The sequence below is a fragment of the Gobio gobio genome, assembly GCF_949357685.1.
Source record: "Gobio gobio genome assembly, chromosome: 9".
Classification (NCBI taxonomy): Eukaryota; Metazoa; Chordata; class Actinopteri; order Cypriniformes; family Gobionidae; genus Gobio; species Gobio gobio.
In genome coordinates, this window is record NC_137115.1 from 50716756 (window position 1) to 50741811 (window position 25056).

General features: G+C 40.7%; 1 protein-coding gene across 1 annotated transcript in view; it reads left to right on the top strand.

The window, feature by feature from the left end:
• Positions 1-22572, top strand: part of map3k10 (mitogen-activated protein kinase kinase kinase 10) — a gene marked incomplete at both ends in the record, with an annotated part of 57758 nt that extends 35186 nt beyond the window's left edge. Inside the window, 10 exons of the mRNA XM_079825039.1 lie at positions 249-429; positions 511-659; positions 2860-3035; positions 4186-4432; positions 8550-8672; positions 8988-9123; positions 11430-11539; positions 11680-11921; positions 18184-18718; positions 22166-22572. Coding sequence (XP_079681165.1) covers positions 249-429; positions 511-659; positions 2860-3035; positions 4186-4432; positions 8550-8672; positions 8988-9123; positions 11430-11539; positions 11680-11921; positions 18184-18718; positions 22166-22572 — 2306 coding nt within the window. The remainder of the gene's footprint in view (positions 1-248; positions 430-510; positions 660-2859; positions 3036-4185; positions 4433-8549; positions 8673-8987; positions 9124-11429; positions 11540-11679; positions 11922-18183; positions 18719-22165) is intronic.
• Positions 22573-25056: the final 2484 nt, after the last annotated feature.

The following is a 25056-nucleotide window of genomic DNA, read 5'->3' on the forward strand; positions in this document are numbered from 1 at the left end:
CTGTAGATGCATTTTTTGTGTCACTGTGTACGTCATTCTCATATGACTCAAATGTGTGTTACATATGTTTGCACTTAAGTTTGATTTAAATTGCAAATCAAGGATGTTGTTTGCCATCTTTGTGTAAAGCTACTGCTTGCCAAATGATCTGGTTTGACCTCTGATTAGACTCCTTACTGGATATTACATGCAGAAGTTGTTATTGTTTACACTATTCATTATTCATATTTCCCTGCTCTTCATTTCAGTTCTGATTCTGGAGCCCGTGGAGAGAGACGACCTGTGTGGAAAGACTCTGAAGATCACAGACTTCGGGCTTGCTCGGGAATGGCATCGCACCACGAAGATGAGCGCGGCGGGCACGTATGCCTGGATGGCTCCAGAGGTCATCAAGCTCTCTCTGTTCTCAAAAAGCAGCGACGTATGGAGGTGAGCTGCCGTCCTCCTCTGGACTACGTTTTGCAGCCTAACTAGAGGTTCTGCGACTGATTATGGTCTTTTGCGTGTTAGTTTTGGAGTGTTACTCTGGGAGCTGCTGACTGGTGAGGTGCCGTACCGTGAAATTGACGCGTTGGCTGTGGCCTATGGAGTTGCCATGAACAAGCTGACCCTTCCCATCCCCTCCACCTGCCCCGAGGCCTTTGCACAGCTGCTGGGAGGTAAGAACAGCTTTGGTTGAACCCCATGTCAAATTGACCTGTGAACATGAGGGCTTCTTAACTCTGGCCTTCGAGGTCCACTTTCCAACCCTAATCAAACACACCTGAACAAGCTAATCAAGCAGGATTCCCTAAGAAATTGATCACATGAGAACGACTTCACTCCAGCTGTCAATCAATCCGTCACTCTCGGTTTGTCGCCTCTGTCTCCGCTGGGCTCTGCCCACTTTTCCAGCATTTTTCAAATATTGCCAGTGGGTGGAGTTAGGCTCTGATCAGGGGTTGAGTTACTCTTTAAAGGGTTAGTTCACCCAAAAATGTAAATTCTGTCATTAATTACTCACCCTCATGTTGTTCGACACCCGTAAGACCTCCGTTCATTTTTGGAACACAAATGAAGATATTTTAGTTGAAAGCTGATGGCTGAGAAAGGCTTCAGATAGGCCTCCATTGGCATTCAGTACATTTAAACTCACAAGACCCATAAAAGGCACTTAAAACGTCGTTACAAAGTCCATCTCACCACAGTGACTCTACAATAATTTTACGATGCGACGACAATAGTTTTTGTGCACAAAAAAAATCAAAATAACACCTTTATCCAACTTGTTCTTGTCTTCCGTGTGTGCCTCCACGACGCATGCGTGAGAATATGACGCAGATCCGGCGTTCGGACACATGACCCAGAAGCGATTTGTTTACAAGCAGAGGAAGACGCGCGTGTCTAAGCTGTTGAATTCTACATTGATCGTGCTTTAGGTCTCGGCGTAGTGCTCAAATGGGGTTAAAGTGTGCATTTCATGGATTCCCGAACGCCGGCGCTACGTCATATTCTTGCGCATGCGTCGTGGAGGCACACACGGAAGACAAGAAGAGGTTGAATAAAGTCGTTATTTAGATTTTTTTTTCAGCACAAAAACTATTGTCGTCGCTTCGTAAAATTTTTGTAGAGTCACTGTGGTGAGATGGACTTTGTAACGACGTTTTAAGTGCCTTTTATGGGTCTTGTGAGTGTAAATGTACTGAATGCCAATGGAGGCCTGTCTGAAGCCTTTCTCAGCCATCAGCTTTCAACTAAAATATCTTCATTTGTGTTCCGAAGATGAACGGAGGTCTTACGGGTGTCGAACGACATGAGGGTGAGTAATTAATGACAGAATTTTCATTTTTGGGTGAACTAACCCTTTAACATGCTGACTTATGTGGACTTACTTTTATTTGAGGAAATCGGTTTATTATAGGCTATTAGGTTTGAACTTATTGGTCCTGTGCTGCCTATTGACTGTTGATTTGAATAAATATGTCTATAATGGCTAACGTTGCTTAAGTGAACGCTCAAGTTTAATACAGTGATCATAATGCAAGGCAAGCACTCGCATGTATCTGATCTGTTTTTAGCGGCATTCAGTGTGATATTTGACTGTTCATAGATTAAGTGTTCAGATAGTCGATAGTAACCGAGTCGGTTGCAAAATTTCCGTTAAACGGTTATAAAATTAGTAATTGTACACATCTTTAGTACGATGTAAGACCACCGTTTAGGAGCCACGTCCACGGAATTGCCACGATTGGTCATTTTTCGTCCAAAATCTGACAATTTGTACTGGGCATAAAAACAAAGCCACTTGAAGGCAAGCCTGTAAGGTTAGCCCTGCTAACGCTGAAGGAGAGGCAGTTTTTTAAATGGATGTCAATGGAGGAGAGGCTTCACTACACTGAATAAACCGCTTTTGTGGGAAAACGGCTATCATTTAATGAATCGACAGCCCATCGGCTAATCTTCAAGATGTTTGCTCCTAAACATTCGTTTTGGATTGATCTATTTTTAGAGTTTAGACCGAGAAATATGCTGTGTTATAAGAGAAGTCACAGACAATTGTGTGACAGGTATAATTCAGTTTACGGCACTTCTCATGCATTTCTATGGTATCCGCAAACAGTGATTGACTTTCGCACAACGTCAAGGCTGTATTGTGATTGGTTATCAAGGCACACGTGATCCAAGTTAGCCATAGCACTTTCTCCAATAGTAGAGCCACGGACCCTCGTATCGCCCAATAATAAGACTATCTCTACTAAAAGTTAAGGCAGGTGCATTTGATCAAGGTCGGAGCGAAACTCTGCAGGAAATTGGACCTCGAGGGCCAGAGTTGAGAACCCCTGCTTTACATCACATCCTGACTTTTCTCTCTCTCTTTAGAGTGTTGGTGTCCTAACCCACATGGGCGTCCTTCTTTTGGGAATATCCTGAAGAGACTGGTGGACATTGAGCAATCAGCCATGTTCCAGATGCCTCTGGAGTCTTTCCATTCCCTGCAGGAAGACTGGAGGCTGGAGATCCAGCAGATGTTTGATGAACTACGAGCAAAGGAGAAGGTAAGGACCATTAATAGATGTTTCATCTCAGGGATTTAACAGCCTACCAGTAGCTTGTGGTCAATGCATGTTTCAGTTCATATTCACACAAGGATTATAGATCACCATTTACCTTCATACTATCAACCAATACTATCATACCACATCATTTAACTATATCATTAATATTATTTATTTCATTATATGAATTATTAGTATTTATATTAACATACTAGACGTCACATCAAAGTCTTGTCAAGTTTTTCACTTTCAAATAAAATATCTACAATAATACAGTAACAATCTTTGCTTTATTTATTTACTGTCCGTTACCAAACAACACCATAATATTTATATTATAATTGATATTAATTTACTATTTGTTCAAACCAGGTCACATCAAAGTTGCATCATTATTATAATACATAAATAAAAATAATTACAAAATAATTAAAATAGTTATATTAGAAAGTATAGTTTGGGGTCAATACGATTTTTTGTCTCTTATGTTCATCAAGGCATTTATTTGATCAAAAATAAATACATTATAAAAACAGTAATATTGTTATGTTATTACAATTTAAAATAACTTAAAATTGTAATTATAATAATATTTAAAAATAACACGTTCCCTCATAAATCATTCTAAAATGCTGATTTGGTGTTAAATTAGAAATATTTCTTCTTATTATAAATGTTTAAAACAGTTAAGCTGATTCATATTTTGTGAAAACTGTGATACATGCACAATATTCTTAGAAATATAGAAAGATAGAAAAAACAGCATTTATCATATAGACATTTTTATAACAAAAGAAGTCTTTACTGTCACTGATAAATTTGAATGCATCTTTGCTTAGTAAAAGTATTAATTAGTTATGTGCATTAAAAATGTTTAGATAACTTATGCTCACCAAGACACATTTACAGGTGGATATTTTATAAATGTAGGATCTAATAAAGATACAGTACAGTAGTCATTTTGGGTGATGAAGAGACCCATGTATGTTTACACAAGTATTGTGAACCAATATACAAAAGGCACCAACGAGAACCTAATGCGTGGGAAAATCATATCATCCACGCCTTAAAGAAATTACACTAACAATATGATAAGCAATAACTTGTTGGCTTAGTGGATTAGTGGTCTGAATAACTGCCTGTTCATTAGGAGTTGCGATCCTGGGAGGAAGCTCTGGCACGGGCCGCTGAGGAGCAGAGGGAGCAAGAGGAGCATCTGAGGAGGCGCGAGCAGGAGTTAGCCGAGCGGGAGATCGACATTGTGGAGAGGGAGCTCAACATCATCATCCATCAGATGTATCAAGAGAAACCACATGTTAAAAAACGCAAAGGCCACTTCAAAAAGAGCAGGCTGCTGAAACTCGGCAGGGACAGCAACTGCATCAGTCTGCCATCTGGTGGGTGGAATGGGAATCTATATATATATATATATATATATATATATATATATATATATATATATATATATATATATATATATATATATATATATATATATATATATATATATATACTTATTAGTTATTTTTAATCAAATCCTTATTTTTTACCATACAATGCTAATCAAAATAATCCAAAATTTAAAAGTAAGTCATAAAATTATATTTGTTAATTATTGTAAATTGTAATTATACGATTTTGAATTGTTGCCTGGAAAAAGTCCAAATCAAAATGTCCTTAAAGGTGCAGTAAGCGATTTCTGAGAAACATTGTTTATGTGTGAAATCAGCCCAAACAAACACACCCCCTCCCTCATTGCTCCGCCCACAAAAAGGAATGAATACGCAATGCAAGAGTGGATGTCTCTTTATCACAGCTTCTTCAAAGGAAGAAGAAAAAACAAACAGAGTACACAGGATTTTATAAAATCAAGAGTTGGCTGTTAGGCCACATTTACAAATATTCCGATTTGGTGACTATATCCAATTATTTTTTTGACGACCCGCTTGCATCATCTTTTAAAAGCGACCGTATCCAATATTTGCATTTACACTATACTACACTGGTGAAACAGTCCAAGACGTTCTGATACGGAAAAGGAAGTAAAACGGCGCGATATGCAATGGATGCAGACGAGATGATTATTCAATGTTTATTAATCTTTAAATTAAAGGTCAGCAAAACATTGCTCTTGTAAGGCAGAGAAAAAAAGAGTGTCATTAGTGTCATGTGATCGCAGTTTGAGTCCACCTGACCACCTGAACATGAAACATGACCACCTGAGTTGGCGTCATTTGCCTTCGTCCCTTTTTCAATGACGTACGACTCGCATTTACTGGGGATTATCCGATTTGACCGCTTACATGGCAGACGCAAATGCACATATCCCAATCATATCGGATTTATTACCACATATGAGTGAGGCCTGAATCCGATCTGAGGATATCAGAATTCATGCGTTTTTTTCCTGCTTACACGTTTACTTGTTAAATCCGATCTGGAGGGTAAAATCGGAATTGGGTCACTTGAACCATGCAGTGTAAATGGGGCCTTAGTCGCCAGGAGCTCAAGACAATCAATAACACTCAAAACTGTCCTGTCACTACACCTGACATTACAACAGCACTGGTTATATGAAACATAGCAAAACCAATGTTACTCACATATGGAGCAGAAACAACACAACCTTGACGTCTGTCTTCAGGCCTTCTCAGGAAAGCTTTTCTAATATTAACGCGGGTCCTAGAGCTCTTGCCTGATCATAACCAGTGATATTCCTCTGATCTTTTCTCTTTTGTAATGTCTCCCAGCCATCTCTCTTTCTACAGTCTTTCTTCAAATCTCCCTCTTGCTCACTCTCACTCCATGTCCCCTACTGCTGATTAGCTCACTCTCTCTCCTCCCCCATCACGAGAGGACACGCCCCTACTGCTGATTAGCTCACTCTCTCTCCTCCCCCATCACGAGAGGACACGGCCCTACTGCTGATTGGCTAACTCTCTCTCCTCCCCCATCACGAGAGGACACACCCCTACTGCTGATTGGTTAACTCTCTCTCTCCTCCCCCATCACGAGAGGACATGCCCCTACTGCTGATTGGCTAACTCTCTCTCCTCCCCCATCACGAGAGGACACGCCCATACTGCTGATTGGCTAACTCTCTCTCTCCTCCCCCATCACGAGAGGACATGCCCCTACTGCTGATTGGCTAACTCTCTCTCTCCTCCCCCATCACGAGAGGACACACCCCTACTGCTGATTAGCTCACTCTCTCTCCTCCCCCATCACGAGAGGACACGCCCCTACTGCTGATTGGCTAACTCTCTCTCTCTTCCCCCATCACGAGAGGACACACCCCTACTGCTGATTGGCTAACTCTCTCTCCTCCCCCATCACGAGAGGACACGCCCCTACTGCTGATTGGCTAACTCTCTCTCTCTTCCTCCATCACGAGAGGACACACCCCTACTGCTGATTGGCTAACTCTCTCTCCTCCCCCATCACGAGAGGACACGCCCCTACTGCTGATTGGCTAACTCTCTCTCTTCCCCCATCACGAGAGGACACACCCCTACTGCTGATTGGCTAACTCTCTCTCCTCCCCCATCACGAGAGGACACGCCCCTACTGCTGATTGGCTAACTCTCTCTCTCCTCCCCCATCACGAGAGGACACACCCCTACTGCTGATTGGCTAACTCTCTCTCCTCCCCCATCACGAGAGGACACGCCCCTACTGCTGATTGGCTAACTCTCTCTCTCTTCCCCCATCACGAGAGGACACACCCCTACTGCTGATTGGCTCACTCTCTCTCCTCCCCCATCACGAGAGGACACGCCCCTACTGCTGATTGGCTAACTCTCTCTCTCTTCCCCCATCACGAGAGGACACACCCCTACTGCTGATTGGCTAACTCTCTCTCCTCCCCCATCACGAGAGGACACACCCCTACTGCTGATTGGCCAACTCTCCTCCCCCATCACGAGAGGACACACCCCTACTGCTGATTGGCTAACTCTCTCTCCTCCCCCATCACGAGAGGACACACCCCTACTGCTGATTGGCCAACTCTCTCTCTCCTCCCCCATCACGAGAGGACACACCCCTACTGCTGATTGGCCAACTCTCTCTCTCCTCCCCCATCACGAGAGGACACACCCCTACTGCTGATTGGCCAACTCTCTCTCTCCTCCCCCATCACGAGAGGACACACCCCTACTGCTGATAGGCCAACTCTCTCTCCTCCCCCATCACGAGACACGCCCCCTACTGTTGATTGGCCAACTCCCTCTCTCCTCCCCCATCACGAGAGGACACGCCCCTACTGCTGATTGGCTAACTCTCTCTCCTCCCCCATCACGAGAGGACACACCCCTACTGCTGATTGGCCAACTCTCTCTCTCCTCCCCCATCACGAGAGGACACACCCCTACTGCTGATTGGCCAACTCTCCTCCCCCATCACGAGACACGCCCCCTACTGTTGATTGGCTAACTCTCTCTCTCCTCCCCCATCACGAGAGGACACGGCCCTACTGCTGATTGGCTAACTCTTTCTCCTCCCCATCACGCGAGGACACGCCCCCTACTGCTGATTGGCTAACTCTCTCTCTTCCCCATCACGAGAGGACACGCCCCCTACTGCTGATTGGCCAACTCTCTCTCCTCCCCCATCACGAGACACGCCCCTTACTGCTGATTGGCTAACTCTCTCTCTCCTCCCCATCACGAGAGGACACACCCCTACTGCTGATTGGCTAACTCTCTCTCCTCCCCCATCACGAGAGGACACACCCCTACTGCTGATTGGCTAACTCTCTCTCCTCCCCATCACGAGAGGACACACCCCTACTGCTGATTGGCTAACTCTCTCTCCTCCCCATCACGAGAGGACACGCCCCTACTGCTGATTGGCTAACTCTCTCTCTCCTCCCCCATCACGAGAGGACACACCCCCTACTGCTGATTGGCTATACGTGTGTTGGGCTCAGTCTGATCCACTTTCAACAGCTTTTCTCAGAAATTGCTTACTGCACCTTTAATGTCACTATGAAATCAAAATTGATAATTCTTATTTTTTTATGGAATATTGCCCAAAAAAAAAATATATATATAAACGATTTTAGTTTCTTAGTTCATGTTCATCTTTAATCAAAATAAACAACATCTATGGACAAAATCAAGTCCCGCTCTACATTTTTTCTTGTTTGAGAAGCAATCTCACTCGGATATACGCCACAATAGGGGAGAAAAGACTGTCGCAACATCCGTTTCAGGCCAACTTTTAAGTGTTATAAAGTGTTGAATCATATTTTGTAAAGGCCTGTTTACATCATAAATGATAACTATAACAATAACTATAGTAGCATCCACACCAACTGATGACAGTGTTCTGATTATTATCAGAAAACACCAAAAACTCACCACGCCTAAAAAAGACTTTAAAATAATCAAAATAGGCGAAAAGTTGCTATAAAAGGTAAAAAAAGACAACAAAAAAGCAAATGAGAGAAAAATCCTTGGTGTCCTTGGTGTGAAAGTCCCTCAAGTCTCTGACAGCGTGTGTCTGTTCTAGGTTTCGAGCATAAGATCACGGTGCAAGCGTCACCGAGTGTGGACAAGAGGAAAGGTCAGGGGAGCGAAAGCACCACTCCTCCAGCCAGCCCAGGGGTCATTCCTCGCCTCAGAGCGATACGCCGTAAGTCAAGACGAGAGGAATGTTTGGGTTTTATATAGTGGAATAAATAAGAACCAGAGTGCATTGCTGGACAGCTCAGTACATATTGACGTATGCCTGCGCTGCCATGTGCCAACAATCAATATCCAGACACATAAAAGAGTTTATCGTGTCTGTGAGTGCATTGAGACTGTCTTAGCTTACATACTTGTGTTTCTATTTAATCCATACTTCATGTGGTTTTGTAGCAATATGTAGTAAGCTAAAACAAACATAATATTGAATATTTTCTGAAATGTGTTCATATTGATGGCATCATTTGTATGTATGGTCTAGTGACACCCAGTGATGGGAGGAAGACGTGGGGCCGGACGGCAGTGTGTAAGAAAGAGGACCTAGGGACCAAGAAGAAGGGCCGAACATGGGGGCCCAGCTCCACACATCAGCGGGAGAGAGTCGGGGGGGAGGACAGGTACACCAAAAGAATATTAGATTTCATTTTATTTTTTCAAATTATATATAATGTTAATATATAATTTCTCCAGTAAAGGTTTTGTGCCAATTTTAATACATATTTTAATATAATTTATTTATTTATTTATATATATATATATATCCAGTCGGAGTATATCAGACATGTTTGATATTTTGAGCCGATTTTAGAACAAATTGTTAAAACACAAATAGTTTTCATTGGTCTCCATGAGATTGTGTTCAGAACGACTTAAAGTCTGTTAGTGTGTGATCCTCAGTCTTTTTGTTTACAATACCAACTTTTTCTCTGTAACCATTTTTAAAAATCAATGGCTAGTGTTTGAAAATCATACTTTAAAAGTTGCCAACTAATTTTCTGGGGAAGTTGCTAAAGGCAGATCAATTTGTTGCTTAAAGTTGCTAAATGACGTTGTGACGTCATTGCGCTATGCCGTCATTACGTAATCCCAAGGCAAAACTACGGCATTATGTAATGCGTAGATATTATTTGAAATGCTAATTTAGATTTGTTTGTAAAATATCTGAAAGCAATGGGTTAGTTAATATGTACAGAGTCCCGCACATGAAAAAAAAAAGTAGATTGTGTGCAAAATGTACGAATTAGTTCCCTCGATTTATAAATCGTGCACACGATTTAGCCTACAATTTTTTTTCCTGCATGTCATGTGCAGGGCTCCGTAAATATGCTACCTAAATGATCTTCCGGTTTTTACAGCGATTTCCACATTTCCACAGCGATCTTAATGGACAACTCCGGTGAAAAACAGTACATTACGCGTATACAGACAGGAGCCATCTTGGAAAACAGTCTCGACAAGTCGAGCCACGGTTGAATAATCCGCCATCTCTGTAGTGTGTATCCTTTGGAAGCAGTAGTCTCTGTTGCGTTCAGTTTTTTTTATTATTATTTTTATTTATTTATTTTCTCTGTTGCGTTCAGTGCTTTCTTCCGGAAACAACGGACCATATGAGATTCCAAGTCACAGTTCATCACTTAGCGCAGCGTTCGTGGCTCGACTTGTCGAGACTGTTTTCCAAGATGGCTCCTGTCTGTGTACGCGTAATGTACTGTCTTTATAAAGTATCTTCTTATTAAACTGTTTGTACACTTACAAAGTTTTCAATGCTTCGGTTTGCATGTAGGGACCCTCATTATGCTACCGTGTTAGTGTGAGGCTATTTTGAGCCTTGTTAGTGGTATTAACTAGCGATTTAACTTTACTTATTCTATGCCCCATACACTACCGTTATAAGCTAATCTGTTTTTAGAGATAAAACTCTTTACATTCGATTTTCATGAAAACGCATCCCAGAGAACGATCTACTCGGTAACCATGTGTTAATTACCCCTAGGTTCATTTTTCACCGGAGTTGTCCTTTAAGGAATTATGAATGAACTGCTCTGCCTATTGAGCTAGCTTGTAGCCTATGGTGTTGTGCTAAAAGTTGAAAAATAAATAAAAACTTTTTTATTGCTAGGGTAGTCTGAAAAGTTGCTAAATCTAGCAACAAAATTGTTTACAGCAGATTAAAGCTTTTTTAGTCCTTAATGTTTTTATTCGCCAGCGTTTTTTTGAAAAATAAGTTGCCAGCCCCAGCATTTTTGATAATTTACACAAAAGTATTAATAGTCCCCAGAATATTTTGTTGTATGAATATCTGAACATGCAATATATCAAAAGAAAAAACAGACCCTCTGCTTTTAAACCAAAAAAAAATCTAGCTTCAAGCATTGTTTTTTTTTTTAATCAACAGTTGAATATGGGTAAGTTTAATTTAAAAGCAACATTTTGAAAAAAAATCTGAGAAAATTATGTTTTGCCAAAGACTATAGTCTGGATCGAATTCAGAGCGATGATCAAAACACAGATGGAGTAGATGGAGTCCATCAACACCCCAAAGCTTCAGCCCTAAAGCTCGTCCTGGGTCGACATTTCATTCAGTAACATTAGGCAGTTTTGATTTATCTGCTGTTTAATGTTGATGATCACGTTATTTTACATATGCATATTATTACATATGCTACCGCTTGTTTTTGCTTCTTCTTTTCCTGTGTTTTGATATGGAGATTCTGTACTCTTTCAGAAGATGTGTAATAGCGCCCCCTACCGTATAACAGTGAAAACACAGAAAGCTAGAAAATTCAGTCAATGGCAGAAAAGGAGCTAACATTACCAAGTCCATTACGATGCTAAACTCTTCAGAGAATTGTCAAGATAGGAATTACCATAAAATACTATTTTACAGCATACCTGTAAGTTAATTAAAACTATTTTTGTTTAGGTTAAAATCACTCGGGGAGGGCAAGGTGTGGTCCTCCAGTGCCCCAAATCTTGGGAAGTCCCCAAAACATGCTCCTATAACAGCTGGATTCTCTAGTCTAAATGAAATGGGTGAGTCTGAATGACACTCAGATCTGACCATCATCACCCAACACAGGACGACAAACTAATTAATGAACTGAAATTATAGTCATTTTATGGTCTGTTTCTCCTTATTTATGATTAATTCATCACCTTTATCTTCTGTGTAGAGGAGCATTGTGAGTTTGATGACAGTTCACCAGGACGTCTGGCTCCTGACATGGGCAGTAATGGGGCGATGGAGGAGGTGGGCTCAGGATCAGCGGGAACAGGGCCGGGAACGGGCTCGCAGGACTCCACGCTTCGGCGCAGCAGCCAGAGGAAGAAGAGTGACCTGCTGATGCTGAGCTGTGCCTCCATACTGGCTGCTGTGGGCCTCGGCTCTGACATCTTCCAGCTGGGACGACAACAGGTACACACCGTTAGAAAGTGAGAAAGTGGGAAAGTAAGTAATAAAAGAAAACAGGTTAAGGGCCCTAAATAAGAGGACTGATTATAGCGCCGACATAACTGTTGTTGTTTTTCAGTCGATGTTTAGTATATATATTATCATAAACAAGATGCAAATATTGATTAAAGGGTTAGTTCACCCAAAAATGAAAATTACTGTCATTAATTACTCACCCTCATGTCGTTCGACCCCCGTAAGACCTCCGTTCATCTTCGGAACACAAATGAAGATATTTTAGTTGAAAGCTGATGGCTGAGAAAGGCTTCAGATAGGCCTCCATTGGCATTCAGTACATTTACACTCACAAGACCCATAAAAGGCACTAAAAACGTCGTTACAAAGTCCATCTCACCACAGTGGCTCTACAATAATTTTACGAAGCGACGACAATAGTTTTTGTGCGCATAAAAAAAATCAAAATAACGACTTTATTCAAGATCAAGATGGCGCCGAGGACGGCCGCAACGTCGCAAGCTCTGCTGAAGCATTGTAGTTTTTTGTTTGTTCTGTTTATAGTTTTTGTGTTTTTTGTCTTGGATGTTGTCTGCCTTACTACGTACGACAGACAGACACTTTTGGACATTGGTTCGGCAATCGCACACCGAAAACCGGACTTTAAATTCATCAACGACGACACGCCGTTTACAAACACAGCAGCGGAACCCTTTGTCTGGGTGGCCCGGCCGCGGAGACGCGGCCGGAGAAGGGGCTGTAGAGCTGGCGTACTCGTCAGATTAAGACGCCGCGCAAACCGACCCCCGCTTCCCAGTATTTTACTGGCAAATGTTCAGTCTCTGGACAATAAACTCTGCGAGCTGAGAGCGCGGATCTCTTTCCAACGAGACACGAAGGACTGCTGCATTATCTGCCTTACAGAAACTTGGATGTCCGCTGAGATTCCAGACTCAGCCATCGAAACCACGGGGTTCTCCGTGCATCGGATGGACAGAGAAAAAGATCTCTCCGGGAAAAGCAAAGGCGGGGGTGTGTGTTTTATGATCAACCGATCCTGGTGTGATCAGAGGAACGTACACTCTATCAAGTCTTTCTGCTCTCCTGATCTGGAATTTCTCATGGTTCTGTGCCGACCATTCTGGCTACCGAGGGAATTCACCGCGGTCATCATCACAGCGGTGTATATTCCCCCACAAGCCGACACAGACCGGGCACTAAAGGAACTGTATAGGTCAGTGAGTGAGCAGGAAACCGCGCATCCTGAGGCTGCGTTTATTGTGACCGGGGACTTTAACAAAGCCAACTTCAAGCGCATCGCACCCAAATACCACCAACATGTTAGCATCAACACGCGAGGGAACCGTGTTTTAGACCACTGCTACTCCCCCTTCAAGGAGGGTTACAAGTCCCTCCCTCGCCCACCATTCGGCAAATCAGATCACGCGTCCATTCTACTTTTGCCCGCTTACAGGCAGAGACTGAAACAGGAAGCACCCGCCCTCAGAACCATCCAGTGCTGGTCAGACCAATCGGACTCTATGCTACAGGACTGTTTTGATCACGCGGACTGGGAGATGTTCCGGTCGGCCTCTGATGACGACATCGAGGTCTACGCTGATAGCGTAACGTGTTTCATCAGGAAGTGCGTAGATGACGTTGTTCCGACCAAAACAATTCGGCTGTACCCAAACCAGAAGCCGTGGATAAATGGGGATGTTCGCGCGGCACTCAATGCGCGGACCTTCACTTTTAACTCTGGTAATGCGGAGGAGCATAAACAAGCAAGTTATGCCCTCCGGAAAACAATCAAAGCAGCAAAACGCCAGTACAGGGACAAGATTGAAGGACAGTTCAACACCACCGACTCCAGAAGCATGTGGAGGGGAATTAACACCATCACGGACTACAAAGGGAACACAAACTCCACCGTGAACACCGCTGCCTCTCTCCCGGACGAGCTCAACACCTTTTATGCTCGCTTTGAGGGAAATAACACCGCCCTCACGGAGAGAGAGCTCGCGGCTGAAGATACAGAGGTTAGTGCACTCTCCGTATCTGAAGCGGATGTTACCCGATCCTTCCGGCGGGTGAACGTCCGAAAAGCTGCGGGTCCAGACGGGATTCCCGGCCGCGTCATCAGAGCGTGCGCGCGCCAACTGGCTGGAGTTTTCACGGACATTTTTAACCTGTCCCTCTCCCTGTCTGTGGTCCCCACATGCTTCAAAACGTCCACCATTGTTCCTGTACCTAAGCAGTCAAAAACACTCTGCTTAAACGACTGGCGTCCTGTTGCTCTGACCCCCATCATCAGCAAATGCTTTGAGAAACTAGTCAGAAACCACATCTGCTCTGTTCTCCCCCCCTCACTGGACCCACTGCAGTTTGCATACCGCAAAAACCGCTCCACTGATGATGCCATTTCATCAACAATTCACACTGCTCTCTCCCACCTGGAAAAGAGGAACACATATGTGAGAATGCTGTTTGTAGACTACAGCTCAGCATTCAACACCATTGTGCCCTCCATACTTGACATTAAACTCCGGGCTCTCGGCTTAAACAGCTTGTTATGCAGCTGGATCCTGGACTTCCTGTCAAACAGACGCCAGGTGGTCAGAATGGGCAGTAACATCTCCTCACCACTGACTCTCAACACTGGAGCCCCTCAGGGCTGTGTTCTCAGCCCACTCCTGTACTCTTTGTACACACATGACTGTGTGGCAACCCACAGCTCCAACACCATCATCAAGTTTGCTGACGATACGACGGTGGTAGGTCTCATCACTGACAATGATGAAACGGCCTACAGAGAGGAGGTGCACACTCTGACACGATGGTGTCAGGAGCACAACCTCTCCCTCAACGTCAGCAAGACCAAGGAGCTGGTGGTCGACTTCAGGAGGAATGAGAGAGAACACCGCCCCATCACCATCGATGGAGCACCGGTGGAGAGAGTCAGCAGCTTCAAGTTCCTCGGTGTCCACATCACAGAGGAACTCTCATGGTCCGTCCACACCGAGGCCGTTGTGAAGAAGGCTCATCAGCGCCTTTTCTTCCTGCGACGGCTGAGGAGGTTTGGAATGAGCCGCCACATCCTCACACGGTTCTACACCTGCACCATAGAGAGCCTGCTGACTGGCTGCATCACCACCTGGTACGGCAACAGTACCGCCCGCAGCCGCAAAGCCCTGCAAAGGGTAGTGCGCACGGCCAGCTGCATCATCGGAGGTGAGCTTCCCTCCCTCCAGGACATTTATGTCAGGCGGTGTGTGAAGAGAGCTCAGAGGATCATCAGAGACTCTAGCCACCCGAACCATGGGCTGCTCTCACTGCTGCCATCAGGCAGACGGTACCGCAGCATCAGATCACGCACCAGCCGACTCCAGAACAGCTTCTTCCCACAAACAATCAGACTCCTTAACTCTTGACCCATCAGGATCATAACACACACTGGACAGAATATCACTCAGCACAACCCACTGTAGATAAACACACATTATATACACATTTATTTATCATACAGCATCTATTGCACTTTGGATTTCAATTTTTCAATCTGTGAATAATATTTTATACTGTACATTGTATATTATTATTACTATTATAGCGTAATGTATATTGTTTAGTGTATGTTTAGTGTATATTGTTTAAAGTATATGTATATTGTAAGTATGTGTATATTGTTTAAAGCTGTGAGAACTACACTCACATTGTGTAAATTATTTACTGTTTATTGTAGAGTTTACTGTGCTGTGAGTAATTGTGGGCGCATCAGTGTAATCTGATGCTGCTTTAAATGTTGTACATGTCATGTCATGACTACCATGTTGCTCGGAACTGCACCTAAGAATTTCACCTACTGTTGCACTTGTGCATATGTAGAGTGACAAATAAAGTGATTTGATTTGATTTGATTTGATTTATTCAACCTCTTCTTGTCTTCCGTGTGTGCCTCCACGACGCATGCGCGAGAATATGACGTAGCACCGGCGTTCGGGAATCCATGAAATGCACACTTTAGCCCGATTTTGAGAACTACGCCGAGACCTAAAGCACGATCAATGTAGAATTCAACAGCTTAGATACGCGCGTCTTCATCTGCTTGTAAACAAATCGCTTCTGGGTCATGTGTCCGAACGCCGGATCTGCGTCATATTCTCGCGCATGCGTCGTGGAGGCACACACGGAAGACAAGAACAAGTTGGATAAAGGTGTTATTTTGATTTTTTTTTGCGCACAAAAACTATTGTCGTCGCATCGTAAAATTATTGTAGAGTCACTGTGGTGAGATGGACTTTGTAACAAAGTTTTAAGTGCCTTTTATGGGTCTTGTGAGTGTAAATGTACTGAATGCCAATGGAGGCCTATCTGAAGCCTTTCTCAGCCATCAGCTTTCAACTAAAATATCTTCATTTGTGTTCCGAAGATGAACGGAGGTCTTACGGGTGTCGAACGACATGAGGGTGAGTTATTAATGACAAAATTTTCATTTTTGGGTGAACTAACCCTTTAAGGGCGTTTTCACACCTGAAAGTCCGCACCAAGGTCCGAACCGAAGTTCATGTTTTGATACATTTTATACATTCGGTTAGTTTTGTTTTGGTTTCACATTGCAATTATGCAAGCGCACTAAAGAACATTACATGACACACTTGCGTCCACTCGTCATCATCTATGTGGGCTGCATCTGGACATTGATTGGTTTGTAAACGGACGTGCGTCTGACGTCAGCGTCTTTGACAAGAATGAATGAACGGACGCATATCGTTGCCACTATTGAACAGTGCGCATTGCTCGACTATTTTCTTTTCGTTATGTTTAAAAGTGGACATTTCAAGCCTTATATACACATATTTCTCATGTTTGTGAGGCAAGTAGCCTGGTTTATTTGAGACGCGCTCCAGTTCATGTGTAAAGCATGTGATCGCTCCCACGATTATTGTCTGCTATAGCCTATTTGCTTCTTATTTATTAAATTCAGGCAATTATCTGATGAAACGTTGATTCAAATTAAGATACAATTTATACAAAACGAAATTCACATTAAAGAAAGGCTTTCTAAGCAAAATCATACAAAATTTCTTTCAAAATCATTTCTGACTTTCTGTCTTCTGACATATTGCGCATCTTTTCACTTTTCATAATCAATGTAGCCTAGATGAAATTTAAAAATAACATTATAATATCAAAAATAAACAGGAACTTCCTGTAAATGGTCTGAAAGTCCGAACCATACAGAAAATGCTTTCACACTAGAAACGAACCAAACCTTTGTTCAGTTTGATCCGGGCCGAGACTACCTCTTTTCGTCGAACCAAATTTCGTCTGTTTGGTCCGGACCGTGGTACAGGGGAGGTTTCACGCCTGTAATTTTCATTCGGACCAAATTGAAAAGTCATAAAATTCGGACCAAACAAGGTAGGTGTGAAAGCGCCCTAATACTTTAATTAATTAATAATTATTATACATTTAATTGTACTATTTATGCAAATTAATGCTTGTAATTTGATATGTAAATAAATTAGGGCTGTCAAAAGATTAATCGCGATTAATCGCATCCAAAATAAAAGTTTGTGTTTACCTAATATATGTGTGTGTACTCTGTTAATTATTATTTATATATAAATACACACACAAGCATGTATATATTTAAGAAAAAAATATTATTTTTATATAGAAAACATTTATATTTATATATATTATAGATTATATAAATGTATATACAGTATAAACATGCAAATATTTCTTAAATATATACATGAATGTGTGTGTATTTATATATAAATAATAATTAACAGAGTACACACACATATATTATGTAAACACAAACTTTTATTTTGGATGCGATTAATCGCGATTAATCTTTTGACAGCCCTAATATAAATGTTATAATTCATTTAAATTTACAAAAAATAATAATTATAAATATTCAACATTAATAATAATAATAATAAATATGTTTTAGCAGCAAATCAACATATTAGAATGATTTCTAAATTTAAATTAAGGTAAATATTATGTACATATATGATCATTTTATAGTATATTTGTATATAACATTTCATTGCAAAATTAGATATTATTGCATTAAGTGCAACAAATACTTCTATGTTTAAATATTTTAGAAACAATATTTAATATGGTTCTTCTTTTTTTAAAATTGCATAGACACTGATAGATATTAATAGATAATATATTGTATTGGCATATGCAATGTATTTGACCTTTTGTTGAACTCATGTGACATTACTCATTCATTTGTGTCCAGATGAGTCAAGATGAGCAGGACCCGCGAGAGGAGCAGAGGAAGAAGAAGGACGGCCTGTTCCAGCGCACGGGTCGATTCAGACGCAGCACCTCTCCACCCAGCCGCACACTGTCACTCTCCCTGTCCCAGAACCGGCATCACGACTCCACCCTGCCCAGCATGGACCCGTCTCCCTCCGTTACCCTCCTCTCGCTTTCCTCTCTGTCCGACTGCAACTCCACCAAGTCCCTCCTGCCGTCTGACCCCGATGACTTTACCCCGACCCCTAGTAGTGCTCTTCCGGTGATCTCTCCTGCGCCGGCCTTAAACCCCCTGCTGGACCTGAAGGCTGAGAGCTTCAAACGAGAGCCCAATCAGTCCCTCACGCCCACCCACGTCTCTGCAGCGATGGCATTAAACCGCGGGCACCGCCGCACCCCCTCGGATGGGGCCATTCGCCCTCGAGCACAGACGGTCGTGGGGCATCGCCGCACCCCTTCTGACGGGAGTATGCCCTTCCCCCCCGCTCCAGCCCCGACCATCGCATCATTTACAGGTGCTGTATTTTGATACTGTATTGTGTGAATCTTTGTCAAAACATCTTTTGGCTCAATTGCACAAAATTACATTTTATATTGTAGAACGATATAACTAAATAATACTTCCATGATGTGTAAGTACTTTAAAATATTTAAAATATTTTCTTTGCTTTACAGTAATGAGATTTTTTTTGCAATCGTTCTTAAGTAAACGTCACAAAACATAAAGATAATATTTGTTTAAAAATATCTATCTATCTATCTATCTATCTATCTATCTATCTATCTATCTATCTATCTATCTATCTATCTATCTATCTATCTATCTATCTATCGTTCTATCGTTCTATCTATCTATCTATCTATCTATCTATCTATCTATCTATCTATCTATCTATCTATCTATCTATCTATCTATCTATCTATCTATCTATCTATCTATCTATCTATCTATCTATCGTTCAATCTATCTATCTATCTATCTATCTATCTATCTATCTATCTATCTATCTATCTATCTATCTATCTATCTATCTATCTATCTATCGTTCTATCGTTCTATCTATCTATCGTTCTATCTATCCTTCCATCCATCTATCATCCATCTGTCATTCAATCTATCTATCGTTCAATCCATCTATCGTTCAATCTATCCATCCAACATCCATCCATCCATCATTCAATCTATCTATCTATCTTTCCATCAATCTATCTATCATTCCATCCATCTATCATTCAATCTATCTATCGTTCAATCTATCCATCCATCCATCCATCTATCGTTCAATCTATCTATCTATCTATCTATCTATCTATCTATCTATCTATCTATCTATCTATCTATCGTTCTATCGTTCTATCTATCTATCGTTCTATCTATCCTTCCATCCATCTATCATCCATCTGTCATTCAATCTATCTATCGTTCAATCCATCTATCGTTCAATCTATCCATCCAACATCCATCCATCCATCATTCAATCTATCTATCTATCTTTCCATCAATCTATCTATCATTCCATCCATCTATCATTCAATCTATCTATCGTTCAATCTATCCATCCATCCATCCATCTATCGTTCAATCTATCTATCTATCTATCTATCTATCTATCTATCTATCTATCTATCTATCTATCTATCTATCTATCTATCTATCTATCTATCTATCTATCTATCTATCTATCTATCTATCGTTCAATCTATCCATTGATCTATCCATCCATCAATCCATCTATCATTCAATCTATCTATCGTTCAATCTATCCATCCATTCATCCATCCATCCATCCATCCATCCATCATCCATCCATCCATCTATCTATCTATCTATCTATCTATCTATCTATCTATCTATCTATCTATCTATCTATCTATCTATCTATCTATCTATCTATCTATCTATCTATCTATCTATCTATCTATCTATCTATCTATCTATCTATCTATCTCTATCATTCAATCCATCTATCATTCAATCTATCTATTGTTCAATCTATCGTTCAATCTATCGATCAATCTATCCATCCATCTATCATTCAATCTATCTATCGTTCAATCCATCTATCATTCAATCTATCTATCGTTCAATCCATCTGTCATTCAATCCATCTATCGTTCAATCCATCTATCATTCAATCTATCTATCGTTCAATCCATCTGTCATTCAATCTATCTATCGTTCAATCCATCTATTATTCAATCTATCGTTCAATCTATCTATCTATCTATCTATCTATCTATCTATCTATCTATCTATCTATATATCTATCTATCTATCTATCTATCTATCTATCTATCTATCTATCTATCTATCTATCTATCTATCTATCTATCTATCTATCTATCTATCTATCTATCTATCTATCTATCTATCGTTCTATCTATCTATCGTTCTATCTATCCTTCCATCCATCTATCATCCATCTGTCATTCAATCTATCTATCGTTCAATCCATCTATCGTTCAATCTATCCATCCAACATCCATCCATCCATCATTCAATCTATCTATCTATCTTTCCATCAATCTATCTATCATTCCATCCATCTATCATTCAATCTATCTATCGTTCAATCTATCCATCCATCCATCCATCTATCGTTCAATCTATCTATCTATCTATCTATCTATCTATCTATCTATCTATCTATCTATCTATCTATCTATCTATCTATCTATCTATCTATCTATCTATCTATCTATCTATCTATCTATCTATCGTTCTATCTATCTATCGTTCTATCTATCCTTCCATCCATCTATCATCCATCTGTCATTCAATCTATCTATCGTTCAATCCATCTATCGTTCAATCTATCCATCCAACATCCATCCATCCATCATTCAATCTATCTATCTATCTTTCCATCAATCTATCTATCATTCCATCCATCTATCATTCAATCTATCTATCGTTCAATCTATCCATCCATCCATCCATCTATCGTTCAATCTATCTATCTATCTATCTATCTATCTATCTATCTATCTATCTATCTATCTATCTATCTATCTATCTATCTATCTATCTATCTATCTATCTATCTATCTATCGTTCAATCTATCCATTGATCTATCCATCCATCAATCCATCTATCATTCAATCTATCTATCGTTCAATCTATCCATCCATTCATCCATCCATCCATCCATCCATCATCCATCCATCCATCCATCTATCTATCTATCTATCTATCTATCTATCTATCTATCTATCTATCTATCTATCTATCTATCTATCTATCTATCTATCTATCTATCTATCTATCTATCTATCTCTATCATTCAATCCATCTATCATTCAATCTATCTATTGTTCAATCTATCGTTCAATCTATCGATCAATCTATCCATCCATCTATCATTCAATCTATCTATCGTTCAATCCATCTATCATTCAATCTATCTATCGTTCAATCCATCTGTCATTCAATCTATCTATCGTTCAATCCATCTGTCATTCAATCTATCTATCGTTCAATCCATCCATCCATCAGATTGCTCCAAGAAAATCTTCTAAAATCACTAAGAACTTTTGTAATCAATAGTGATTCTCCTGACTGTAATAAAAATATTGCTGTATAGTGTATATAATATAATATTAAATATAGCGTGTGTATATATATACTGTGTATATGTTTGATATTACAGTAATGAGAATTAGATTATTTTTGTGATATTATACAATAGTATATAAATTTGCATAAAGACAATATTTTAAACCTTACTATAATAGTTTTTCCTTTTACTGCTGTATTACAGTATATATATTTATACATATAATGTATATATAATAAAAAAATTGTAATGAGGGTGAAATGTGCTTTAAAAATAAGCATCATTATACAAGATATCAAATATGATTTTAAAATATATAAATATAAATATATATATATATAAATATATATATATATATATGTCATTTACGGTGTCTTTCATGTTATCCATATGTTCTCCTCCAGGTTCTCGTGAAACTCTTGACATTCCACGTCTCCCTGACCCGTCTATGGTCTTCCCCACAGTCCCCCGGCGCAAACCCCCTCCTCCAATTCCCGTGCCAGAGCCGGACAGCCATATGGGCACGCTAGAGCGCCCCAAAACCCTCGAGTTCGCTCCCCGCCCCCGCCCCACCCCAGCTCGGGCACGTCCGGACCCGTGGAAACTATCCTCTCTGTCCCAGACGCTCAGCTCATCTCCGGGGAGCAGCTGTGACAGTCCGCTGGGTTCGGGTGACAGCGGAGTGAGCGCCGGGGTGGGTGCCGCCCATCCAAGCCTTCTCGACATGGACATGGAGGGCCAGAGCCAGGACAGCACCGTCCCCCTGTGCGGACAACGCAAAGCCACTCTGTGCGGTCAGAATTACTCATAGAAAGCCCCACCGCCTGGGCCGATGCACTCGTTAGAGGTTTCCCCACAGTTTGCCCTGTGATCCCATCAGAACACACTCTCTGGCTGCTCTAATGGAAAAGCTGCCCTCTGCTGTAGCTAGACAGACGCCTTCTGGACAGGTTAAGCCATAAATGACCTTGATTGGTTTCGCAATGACTCACTGTCTCCGAGTTTAATGGGCCTCATAACAGCCGAGGTCGGTTGGTTAAGTGGCGGCCTCTAGTGAAAGCTTAGTCTAACTACTGTAGGCCTGTGACCTTCCTCGTTTTCTTCATATCTCTGGCCTCTTCCTCATCATGGTCTCCGCGGCCACAACCTGAAAATGACAAGTTCCCTCCAGTGTGTACATTGTAAAGTTCAGTGATGCTTTCTGTAATTATAATCAGGAGAATCTTGTATGCAATTAATTGCGATGACAAAGGTAGCTCTTTTTCATTGTAATATACGGATATAAAAATAGGTGTACTATAAGAATTGTATTTTTTTTATTTTTTTTGGTGGAAAAAAGTAATTAGGACTCTCTGCATGACCCAATCAGAATGCGAGAGCAGTCCAAATGTGAAATTTAATTAAAGCGGGCGCTTTCTCTCCATGTGTGGAGATATGTGGCACTTTTCAAGAATATGGTACAATTTTCATTTTTTTAAGATTTAAGGCATAAATCCATGTTTTGCTGAACCAATCATGAAAAGCAGGTCGTTTTAAAAAATCATAAAATGCTTGTTTTCCCCTTAAAACGGCCTCAGACGCCTTTGAGGTATTCAACAAATATGGTTTTCAAATTGATATTATTAAAGCTGCAGTCCATAACTTTTAGCGCTCTAGCGGTTAATAAACAGAACTGCATGCGTCTTGCGGAAGAACATCGCAGCCGGAGCTACTTCTCTCTGTTTATGTCTATGGCGAGTCACGCAGGCACTGTGCTCCTCCGCCGAGCTTCCTACCAGACCGGACTAAAATAGTCCCAATATAAACACTTATTATAAGTGAACCATAATGATTCAGGGTAAGACAAAAACACGGTTTGGATAATGGATTTCATGTTTTGTAAATCTTGAACACAAAAAAGTTACAGCAGCTTTAATACATTTTAATGAGCAAAAAAAAGTTTTCCTTTGTGCATAACAGTGCATGATTTTCCTCCCAATACAAAATATTTAGCATCATTTGAACTCTTTCTATAGGAAGAGAAGTAAAGAATCTCATTCCATTATGACTGCATTTGAAAAATGATCTAAAAAGCCTCTCATTTATGGGAAATGACTCAGCATAGCTCCTACTGACAGCCTAATTTAGCGTAAATTTGCAACCCTGTTTCTAGCAACCCTTTTTTATGATAAATTTTGTCTATTTTGTAAGTTTAAAATAACTAAATCAAGTGACCCAGGGTTTTAAATGAAGTTTTTGAAAGAAATCTCTTTTCTACTTTTACAGTTTTAAAATAACTGTTTTCTATTTTAATAAATGTCATTTATTCCTGTGATCAAAGCTGAATTTTCAGCATCATTACTCCAGTCTTCAGTGTCACATGACCCTTCAGAAATCATTCAGATATGATTTAATGCTCAAGAATCATCAATGTTGAAAACTGCTTAATCTTTCTCTCATGATTCTTTTAATAATTAGAAAGCATTTATGAAAAGAACAGCAATTATTTAAAATATAATTTTTTGTAACAACATACAACTCTTTACTGTTGATCATTTGAACATGGAAGCTTGTTTCCGCCACGGAATAAAATATTTTAAAAGATAATTGCGACTTTTTCATCTCACAATTTTGACTTTTTTTTCTCAGAACTGCGAGTTATAAAGTCAAAATTGCAGGATATAAACTCACGATTCAGACTTTTCCCCCCTCAGAATTGTGAGTTTACATGAGATTTGTTTAAATCAGATCAGATTTGACTTTCTTTCTCAAAATTGTAAGATATAAACGTGTAATTGCGTGTTATAAAGTCCAATTCTGAGGGGTAGTGTTGTAGTCAAGACCACCTAATCCGAGAACAAGTCGAGACCAAGACCAATGTGTGTTGAGATCAAGACAAGACCAAGACAGGGCAAGACCGAGTCGAGACCAGCACTCCTTAAATACATAAAGAATCCACATTACCGCCTGAGAAATGACTTATTTTTAATCAATAAATTAGAATAAGACACTCTATAGAGCTGTTACCAATCAAATGAAATTACACAATCACATTAATGATATTAATAAATAAATCAGACAATGCACTGGCAATTTATTAATATCCCAGCAGTTGTGGTCTTGACTGGTCTTGAAACAAAATCTAGAGTCTTATTAGTCTGAGACCAAGACAAGGCCGAGTACAAATGTGGTTTGAGACAGAGACCGAGACAAGAACAAGACCGTCAAAAAATGGTCTTAAGACCGGTCTTGAGTACTACAACACTACTGAGGGGGAAAAGATACATCTCACAATTCTGACTTCATAACTCGCAAT